The 10,148-nt window shown below is 41.0% G+C and overlaps 2 protein-coding genes across 4 annotated transcripts in view; both read left to right on the top strand.

Annotated features, from left to right (window-relative positions):
* Window positions 1-309: 309 nt before the first annotated feature.
* Window positions 310-8,600, top strand: LOC130908341 (serine/arginine-rich splicing factor 6-like). Its single transcript, XM_057823719.1, has 6 exons — window positions 310-505; window positions 836-996; window positions 5,349-5,467; window positions 5,539-5,741; window positions 5,885-5,956; window positions 7,894-8,600. Exons 1-6 carry the CDS (start codon window positions 399-401, stop codon window positions 8,267-8,269), a joined length of 1,038 nt encoding a protein of 345 aa, XP_057679702.1. The 5' UTR covers window positions 310-398; the 3' UTR covers window positions 8,270-8,600.
* Window positions 8,601-8,746: 146 nt separating this feature from the next.
* l3mbtl1 (L3MBTL histone methyl-lysine binding protein 1) overlaps window positions 8,747-10,148 on the top strand; it is a 31,957-nt gene continuing 30,555 nt past the window's right edge. For all 3 annotated transcript variants that reach the window (XR_009061585.1, XM_057823717.1, XM_057823716.1), the window contains exon 1: window positions 8,747-9,075. Coding sequence is in view for 2 of the 3 variants with exons in the window: in XM_057823717.1 (XP_057679700.1) it covers window positions 9,024-9,075 (52 nt within the window). In the remaining variant the exon portion in view is untranslated. The remainder of the gene's footprint in view (window positions 9,076-10,148) is intronic.

Genomic DNA, 10,148 nt, shown 5'->3' with positions numbered 1-10,148 from the left:
ATCCAATATGGTGGACCTGCTGACGTGTCGCAGCAACGAACCGACCAGCTCAATGGGGTTTCTGTGTGAAAGGTTAATCAGGCAATCACTTTTAACAGCTTAACTGGATGTTTACTGGGGATAATAACTTGCTATATCTAGCGTTCTTTTTACATCATTCAAAATTGTCATTTGACATTTGACGTGTATCATTTTGGGGCCTTTAATTGTGATGCCGGAAGTGGTTTAACGTTTGCTTATCTCTGATTGGCTCGCCCTTCGCGGTCTGTCGTGGGCGGAGGGAAAAGAATGCAACGTCATCACCATTTTTTCTGGCCATGTTTTTTTCCTAGCTTAGCTGACGAGCAACAGAAAAAGGATCGCTCGCTCGAAGGGTTTTCACTTTCCGCCTCATCAACATGCCTCGCGTTTACATAGGACGACTTGGCTATCATGTCCGTGAAAAAGACGTCCAGCGTTTTTTCGGCAGTTTCGGCAAGCTCTTGGAAGTCGATTTAAAGAACGGGTGAGGTTCTTGCTCCAGTCCTAGTTTGGTTCAACGTGAACCAAAATGTCCGAGGCGTGTTGTTTTTTTTCGTCGGCCTCTGAGCGTTTTCGATTTATACACAATCTGACCGTATTTACGCACTTAGCAGACATGTTTTTCTATTTAAATGTGTAAATATACCAATTAGAATCGTCTGAATGATAACAAATGAGTGATTAAGACAAGAAATGTCCTATTTTTGGTATACGCCGCATGGCCAATATGGCGGCGGAGGCCCGTTCACTTATGCTGAACGAGCTTGAATTTTGCGATTCAATGCTGTCACTAATTTTTGTCTTTTGACCACAGTTACGGTTTCGTGGAGTTCGAGGACAACAGAGACGCGGACGATGCCGTTTACGAGTTGAACGGGAAGGATCTGTGCGGCGATAGGGTGATCGTCGAGCATGCACGCGGGCCTCGGCGGGACCGGGATAGCTTCGGTGGGGGTCACTGGGGTGATAGTCGCAGTAAGTTTGATTTATTACAACATTACTCTCTTGCCCTCTTCCCCTCGGGGGAGGTGTGGACTTGGAATGCTCACAGTATTCCTCGTTTGTATTTACTGCACTCAATGCTAACGCCGTCTTCACCACTTGTTTACCGGTGGTATTGGAAATAATGTCCTGCATTCCCTCCTTTTACGCATCGCGTGCAAGCTTGCTTATTTAGTCAACTGAGAGTTAGTTTTACAGTCTAGATTGCACAGCAGGTATCAATTGTCCAATGAATCATTTTAGTTTGATCGCTACAGTGGAACCTCAAAGTTGTACATGCAAGAGGAATGAACAAAGCGTAACATTTGTTGGGTTTACTTCATTTTTCAGCTTTGAATTTTTCAGCTTTTGATATTGATGTAAAGTGTAGTTTGTTCTTGAAATTATACAAATTTGCGATTCGATTTATGAAATTAATTTTCGTAGATTACTCATTCACTCCCAGCCCAGGTTTATATGAAGTGATTCACAGAGCATGTGCTGTAGTAGTAAAGGACGACGAAAATGTACAGTGGTGCATCAACATACGATCCTTTCGACATCCAAAGTAAAATTTGACTCGTCATTTGTAGGGCTGGGCATCGAGCATCATTGGGACCCGGTTCTAACACTCTGATGCTCCCGGAACCGTTCGAATTTTGAAATTTCGATTCCATGTTTCGATGCTCTGACCGTCGAGCAGAAAAAGATTGCTGACAAAAACCACAAAGAAGCCACATGAAGTGAGTGTTTGTGCACTGCAACTTGATTACAACCATGGACATGGTGCGGCAGCGCTCAAAAGTTTGGCTCAACTTTATAAAAAAAAAAAAAAAAAAAAAAAAAAAAAAGCTTAGTGCAACATTTGCAACACAAATATATCATGTAAAGGGGGCTGCACAACCAAACGGTTAAATGCCTCCGACTTCATGGAATACAATTGCCAAGTAGCATAGCTGAGTGCCGCGCCTGTCCTCTAACTGGTCAGAAAGGTAAGTAAAACAATAAATTACGTCTGTCTTCTGCTGTTCCCGTGATCCGACCCCGATTAAGCAGTAGATGATGGATGGATGGATTGAAAATAGTACGAGAATAAGTCGTATTATTGTGTCGGGCTATGGTCGATATGACGTGTAGATATAACTTGCGAAATGACATAGCTTGCGGAGTTGGCACATGTATAGAGGACTAGATGCGAAATGACATTTGCTAGCGTTACCATCTTAAAGCAGTGGACGCCTATGTTAAAATCAACAGTATTAAAAGATCTTCAAATTATAATCAATAGAACAATTTATACCAATGCTTCGCCGTAGCTCCCAGCTAAGATACATGTATTGCAAAAGAACATGACTAAATGTTTTCTCCGCGAGTTTTCTCTTTGTGAAAAAGGTGGAAAGGTGCAATACAAGTGTAAATTTAACCAATCAGCAGACAGGGTGCAGGAGAGAGAGGCGCAGCTGCATCAGAGCCGAAATAATCCAGTTTTAAATTGATGTTTTGTTTTTTTTTCATATCGGCCAGTTGGATCAAAAAAACAGCGATGCCGATATGTCAAATTTCCAAATATCGTTGCCGATTATCGGTCTCTCTCCTCAAAATGCGACAATTTACAACAGCGTCGCAACTTCATTGTTTTCTCCTATGACTGCAGCACGGCTCATTTTCTTGAGAAAAATTAACATGGGTCCGAAGAAGGTGGAAAAGGGTGACACTTTCGATTTACCGTTGAAATTAAGAAGAAATTAAAGGAAAAATATGAGCATGGCGTGCGCGTCAGTGAGCTGACTTGACAATACGGCCGGGATGTGTCTACGATCTCGACGGTCCTCAAGCAGATGGAAGCCATCAAAATGGTCAACGCATCCAAGGGGATGCTGATCCTCTAAGCGTCGTAGCGTTATTTCAGAGAAGTTTGAACGCCTTTTGCTGATATGGATTAAAGATGGCGAGACCTCCAACCGTCGTCTCCTCTGACCACCATTCGACAGTCTCTTTAAGTTAAGGTGACAATTTAAAAAATTTGAATTATTATTAGAGTTGGGCATCGTTTGAAATTGAACTATTCCGGTTCTGATTCAGACTTCATGTTTTGATTCCGGTTCCGAACGATTCCCGATTCAGATTCTTTTATTAGGCAGGTTAAGGAAAAAAAATGCAGGACCGAAAAAAATTGCATAGTTTATATTAAAGTCTTCTCGAAATGTTTTTAAATGAAATGAACTACTCATAGGGCTAATTATAACTTGTATATGCGTATCAGTCTTTAAACTCGAGCAATTTTTTCCGGTCGGGCATCGAAACAAGGAATCCAAATTTTAAAATTCGAACGATTCCGGGAGCATTGGAGTGTTAGAACCGTTCCCATCGATGCTCAATGCCCGACCCTATTTATTATTATTCCGATTTGTATTAATAATTGATTTTGATATGTGTAAATGTGATTTGTAATTGTAACTGCACTGTTTATTGAAGATTTAGTCTCGGCTTTTGGGCTGTGAAATGAATGAATCAAATTATAATGTATTCTTATGGGAAAATCCCGCTCAACATGCAACCATTTCAACATACAAACTGTGCTAGAACAACTTAAATTCATATGTAGAGGTAATGCTGTATATCAGAGACATCCATTACTGGTGTTAGAGACATTGAAGTCACTTGCTGTAGTATTTCACATTGACATTCTAGGAGTTATTACAGTAATTAAATCCTGCCAAAATGGCCTTGAATGATGCCGTGGAAATGACATTAGATTCTTGTTTTCACCAATTGAAGCCTCTAGAAATCCTGTTTTGAGCAGATATGTATTCTATCACAAGTATAGCAATTTTTAAAAGTATCTTTAATAGCACTTTGAATTAATGATTTTCTTAAAGCACCCTCATGATAAAGAACTATGGACCTATTTTTACAGATTTTTTTTTTTTTGCATGTGTCTTGCCATGGCCCAGTCGTGACTTTGCCTTTTTAGATTCACAACCGGTTGTCTGCTTCTGCCGAGATTTTCCTTTTAATTTACTCTTCACTCGGTATCAGGTTTGGGCGTGGCGGCCATGTCGTTAGCGGTGATTGGAATGTATTAGGCGTTACTCAGACATTTTGTCTCTTGGATTTTTGAGGTTCCACTGTATGTGCATGTCCATACAGACCTGTATATTGATATATTTTCAAATTATCCTTCATCTCATCCCATGTCATCCCATGTGGTGCTCATACTTATGAGCAGTTGATTATGTTCTGCTTTGGGTCATCGATGATTGAACTTGTGAGTTGTTGCACCTCCCCATCAAGTTCACAGCACCCTTAGTTGTCATATTTTGTTTTGTTTCATTATTTGTTTGGGAGGGACAACAATTTGCGAGACACGCCTCACAAGCAAAGAGTGGACAGTCTTGATGAGATAATAGCAGCTGTCGTGGCCAATGAGCGGAGCTTGTGTGAAAACCTCACAATGACACCATTTGACAATTCCAGTTTGTATGTGTGGATTTGCTTTTCAGATTTGTGTACCTCACAATCAGTCACTGAAGCCCCACCAGGGTAATTGATATTAGATCATCTGTGGTAGACTACCATTTTCATGTGATGTATATAAATATATTTTTTAAATATATATATTTGATTATTTCACATTAACAAAGTCCTTGATTTTTCAATTTGAAAGAGTCCAGTTGCGGGCTGAGGCTGAGAGTCCATTGAGGCTAAAGATGACTGGCTAAGATGACTGCCTGTCCCGTTTGGCCTTGGCTTTCACCTTTACAATGTGTGTGTGACCTTTGCCCCCCCCTTGATCCTTGGCTGACCTAACCGGAAGCCATGACGACATCAGCCTTTTGCCAATAGACCAGGGGTGATGGTGAGGATTGTCATTGGTTTCTATGTTGACAGCAAACACACGCGGAGCGGCTCTAGTAAAGAACTTGCAATCGTACAAATGTTGTAAGTAAAACTATCACCTAGCCTCGCTTTTAGCCAAATTTGAGCTCGACAAGAACCTCCCATTTGGATGCCTCCTGTCTGTGTGTGTGTTCCAGGTTTCGGAGGTTTTCAAAGAACATCACTGCCCTTTTTGTTTTATGCCGCTTAGCCAAAATGCCGTAAAGCGGAGTAAGAAAAAAGGCTTTGTATTGTCGGGGAAAGCTGCAGCAGAGAGCAAATGCACAAAGCGCCAAACTTTGTAAAGCTCATGCAGTGGCTCTGAAGCCTTCTGATTTAATTAAGGCACAAGAGTCACCCTTTTTTCGTTAAATGCACACTTAATTTATCCTAGTCACACGCCCTTGGTCAAGTAGTATTTCCAGCCACTTTGGTGTTTCCAACTATGTACGTTGTTGTTTTTGAAGGTGGTGGCTACAACAGCCGGAGCCGCCCGGGCAGAGACAAGTACGGACCTCCCGTTCGTACTGAGTATCGTCTGATTGTGGAAAACTTGTCGAGCCGTTGCAGTTGGCAGGACCTGAAGGTACAACTTGAGCCATGGTCTAAACTTGTTTCCGTCAGCGCCCGTTGACCTATCTTTACCGTCCGGGTCAGGATTTCATGCGTCAGGCAGGCGAGGTCACCTACGCCGACGCCCACAAGGAGCGCACTAATGAGGGAGTGATTGAGTTCCGCAACCAGTCTGATATGAAGCGCGCTATGGACAAGTTGGACGGGACGGACATCAACGGGAGGAAGATTCGTCTGGTGCCGGACTGGCCTCGCAGGCGAAGGTCCTATTCTGGCAGCCGTTCCAGGTAGGGCTGAATACACTCCTATTTGGTAGAACTGTTATTTCAATTAGTAATCGGAAGACTAGTGGGGATCCTAACAAACTATCATTTTCTATTCCTGAAGTGAAATGAAATATTGTGATATATCAATGGATTGCTTTTGGCAGGTCTCGAAGCCGCCGTCGTTCCCGCAGCAGGAGCCGCAGGAGCTCCAGGAGTCGCTCAAGATCCAAATCTCGGTGAGACCAGTTTATTTTATCATCAGTACAAGACTATACATTAGATGTTTACCCCTGGTTGGAGTTTTGAGAAAAACAAGATAACCGTATGAAAAAATGAGTAAACTACTGTGAAACAATGAACTAATTCGAGTGGCAGTTCAGTCATGTAAAATGGGAAATCAACATCAGTAAATTATACAACTTGGCTAAAGTAAAGACTGTTGTTAACAAGCCTAGAAAAATGATGCTACCCTGTTTAGCACGATTTCCTAAGAATTTTCCATGGAGCGTATTCGGTGAGACTCTCGGCCACACCTCCGTCACACCTCTAATAGTGTACCGCATGTAACACGTTACTTTTGCTCATTAATATTCACGACGTTAGCAACTGTTGCTATGGGGGTGAAACTCGCCTTTGTCCCTCATGCTAGATGAATGTAAATACTGTACAAATGAGATGTTTACTGAGCTGAACGTACCAATTCTGTCCGAAAATGATGTCCCTGGTGACAAATTCACTGGTAAAGATGTGGAAGAACATACAAATGTTCAGTTAAAGCTTGTGTGTTGAGGGCTGAAAAAGATGGGGAAAAAGAGCAGACCCAATCCAGAGGTAGCTTTTTTATTGACACATTTTTCTTGTGTGCATTGTCTTACGCCACTGACATTATCCTGTTTCAACAAGCAATCCTTTACCACCATATGCCCTGTCTGTCTTATATATTATATCCTCTGGTTGTCTTACATCTCTGACCGTTCTTGGGGGTAATTTATATTGCTATTTTTGTGTAGCAAATGCTACCCAGTTACAGCCAACGAACACTTTTATTTTTTATTAATCACAAATCTTTTCTATTAATTTATTTACACTTCCCCCTTACTAAGGTTGTTTCTTTACAACAGAAAAGGTAAAGCTGTTAAATCTGGAGCCTACCTGTAGGCATGAACAGGCTTACTACAAAAAAGACCAAGGCCCAACATGACACATTTATTTAAATATCCGTATTTTTTAAAAAAAAGGCCTACGTGACTGTTGTGATATATAAATAAAATTTAAATTTTTTTCAAGTCATTCATTGTCAGACAGAAGCAGCACGACAAACGCCACACTAAAAAATAAGTAAAAGTATTAAAACGGCTTACCTCGTCGGGGCAGGCTGTGGCAGACAATGGATTAGGATTGTCATGTGGAGGACCATCGCCCCCAACAAAATGTTTACTGTATATGAAGGTGAATGGCTTCACCTTGCTGGCGTTAAACTGGTCTTTTGGACGTCCGCACAAGTTCATCCATTGTTCACATTTTGAGTTTTCGGCATCGGGAAACAAATGAAGAAAACATACTTCATATGTGGGCTGTCGTAATGTCTAGTCGTTTCTACAAGTTCCATAGCAGCAGTGTTTACCCGGCATGTTCTTTTTTGAAAGATTACAGCAGAAAACAAGCAGTACTAGCATGGGTTGTAAGTGAGTCCGCTTCTTTGTTGACCACCTTTCGGTTTACAATGGTGATGTCACGAAGCCTTGCGGTCTAAAAATAACAATCGTGAGATATGCTATTTGTGGGCAAAGTTTGATGGTCCAGTTTTGAATGCGGAAGTTGCAGTTTGCCGAAAAACTACTGACGGCGCTTAATCTTTATAGTGGGAAGGCCTTGCCAAAAAACAAATGTGCAAATATCACCGATATGAATGATTAATACATTGTAATATTTAAATGCATTTATAAACAAAATGAGGAAAATGACATTACAGAACCGTTAACTTATTGGCATCCATTCACTGCAAATAATATCCAAGCCATTTGAACCGGGAGGGGCTAGCAGCAAGTTAACATACTCACATTTTTCCGATGATTCGATATCCGATTATTATTATTCCGTTCTGTTATGTTTTTAAATTTACTGAAGAAAAACTGTTGACTCGTGTCACTGTTTGTATTTTTGTTCCGTGCAGGTCCGGGTCGCCCAGCAACAAGAGATCCAAATCAGGCGGGAGCAAGTCTCGTTCTCGCAACCGCAAATCCCACTCACGCTCCAAATCCAAATCCCCATCCCGTTCCCCCGAGCGCAAATCCAAGTCCCGCTCAAAGAGTCACTCCAAAGTGAAGTCGGAGCGCGATTCCCGTTCTCGCTCCAAGGAGAAGGCCGATGAGAAGTCCCGCAGTCGCTCGGGCTCCCCCATGGAGAATGGTAACGAAGAGCGGGTGGCCAAATCCGCATCCCGTTCCCCTTCCCCGCGTGAGGACGACCGCCGTTCCCAGTCCAGGGAGGGGCGCTCGGCCTCTCGTTCAAGATCACGTTCGCGATCTAGATCGGCTTCTCAGGATTAGTACAGAACTTCACATCGAGTGCCAGTCTTTTGCTGTATATAGCGAGTAATTCTGGTTTGTGCTTTCTGGATTGTTCACATTGGGCCCAAATTTTTTTCCCCCTTTACCTCACCACAGTAAGAAAGATTACCATAATTAATTGCTGGGTCCTGCACATTTAATTGGCTTCAAAATAGATGTTCAAACAATGTATCTTTGTACGTTTTGATTTTTCAGGTTTGTGCTTCTTTTATGCATTGGGTTCTCTCCTAAACATCTGATCTTAAATGGTCTCTTGTCAAAGTTTATGTACATAATGGTCTCATCAGAATTACAATACTGAAGTATCACACTTTAGGGTATGTTGTTTGTGTTGACTTGGTTTCTTCCTGCATTGAAGTGAATTTTTTTTCATAATCCATGAATGCATGTGGTTTCTTTTCACAGCCGACTTCGAAAGGTCTACTTTTTCTCCCAATTTATTGAAATATAAACTAGTCTGCTGTTTTTCTTTATACTGGCAACTCTTCCTTTTTTTTTTTCTTTTTGTACGTTTAATTAAAGGTGTTTAAACTAAAAAAAAAAATTGGTCTGTGAAATCTGGTGTTTTCTTGCCATGAGACAAATTTTACTCGTCATCTGAGCAACTGTAAAGCATTAAGACTGATTTTATTCCAAAACACCGAAATGTGCAGGGTAACTGCTCGTAAGCACAAAGGGAACCAGTGTGGACCGTCACAAAGCGGTGTAGTTGGATCGAGGCGCCGATTGCCTCATGAGTCCGCGCATGCGCAGTGCGAGCCAGGAGCCGCAGGAGAGCAGAGCTGGTAAGCCCAAATTTTCACTCTTAAAATGGACCCACAAGCGCTAATTAGCTTAACATTTTATCATGTTTAGCGAGGATGTAAGGTGTTAAAATGGTGACAATTGATAAAGGTGAAACACATTTACCGTATGCGTTTTTCCCGAACGGATAGTCGTTTTAGCTATACTAAAGGGCAACATCACCCCACCAAGCTTTTAGCATAAATTTAAGAAAATGGCATGGGTTTAATTGTCGTAAATTGATTTAATTACTTGAAAATTGGGTGAATCCTTTTGTTTATACATGTACGCCAAACTGCTTGACATTATTACCTGGTTTAAGAAAGATATAAGTATAACCCTGAACGGCTGTCAACGTTCATTTAATTAAAAAAAAAAAAAAAAAGTCGTTTTAAGATTTTCGGTAGTAGGATATCTATCCTTGAGCATTACGTCCTCCGCCATTTTAAAATTTAATGTGTAAATATGTCATCTCCAAACATTTTGACAGTCCTGTTGTGAAAGTCAGACATTTTGTCCTTATTTTACAAAATAACATTCGCAATTTATTATTGTACCTACTTACTGTACGTAATGGATGCGTTCGTGTTAACGGGCACTCAAGGAGGGTGGGGGGCTCAAATTTGATTTTTTTTTTTTTTTTTTTTTTTATCATTGTGACTCTTTAATTACCTCGTGAGCTAATTTTTTTAATAGCACTTCGTGTAATGGGAATATCTACAAACTGTAACAATAATATTAAAAGTAAAAAATTGTATTAAAACATGGTTGATCTCATTAAGGGACAGATTTTCCAGAATAAGACTGAAATTCACGAATTTGATTTAACAGGGCTTGAATTTGACCAAGACAGGTTTCTTCCAGCTGTATGCTCACTATTGGACATCAATGCTAATAATTAATGCAGCGGGCTTTTTGACATGTTTTGTTCCTATTCAGGGACAATTTTGTCATGAAATATTTCCTTTGAGATCTGCTGAGGTAGGGCGATATATTACACATGGCGTAGGTTTTTATGAAAAGTTGCCAAGTTGTATATTCGTATATTGTGAGAGCTGCAGGTCAAAGCTATCCT

The sequence above is a fragment of the Corythoichthys intestinalis genome, chromosome 2 (assembly GCF_030265065.1).
Source record: "Corythoichthys intestinalis isolate RoL2023-P3 chromosome 2, ASM3026506v1, whole genome shotgun sequence".
Taxonomy (NCBI): domain Eukaryota; kingdom Metazoa; phylum Chordata; class Actinopteri; order Syngnathiformes; family Syngnathidae; genus Corythoichthys; species Corythoichthys intestinalis.
The sequence above is the reverse complement of the archived record's forward strand: the minus strand, read 5'-3'. Positions and strand labels throughout refer to the sequence as shown.

Bases quoted from the DNA above. Each gene is read 5' to 3' on its own strand.
- LOC130908341 (XM_057823719.1), top strand. From the start codon at position 399: ATGCCTCGCGTTTACATAGGACGACTTGGCTATCATGTCCGTGAAAAA. The intron at 5,468-5,538 runs GTACAACTTGAG...CGTCCGGGTCAG, and splicing joins GCAGTTGGCAGGACCTGAAG to GATTTCATGCGTCAGGCAGG. The intron at 5,957-7,893 runs GTGAGACCAGTT...TGTTCCGTGCAG, and splicing joins CGCTCAAGATCCAAATCTCG to GTCCGGGTCGCCCAGCAACA.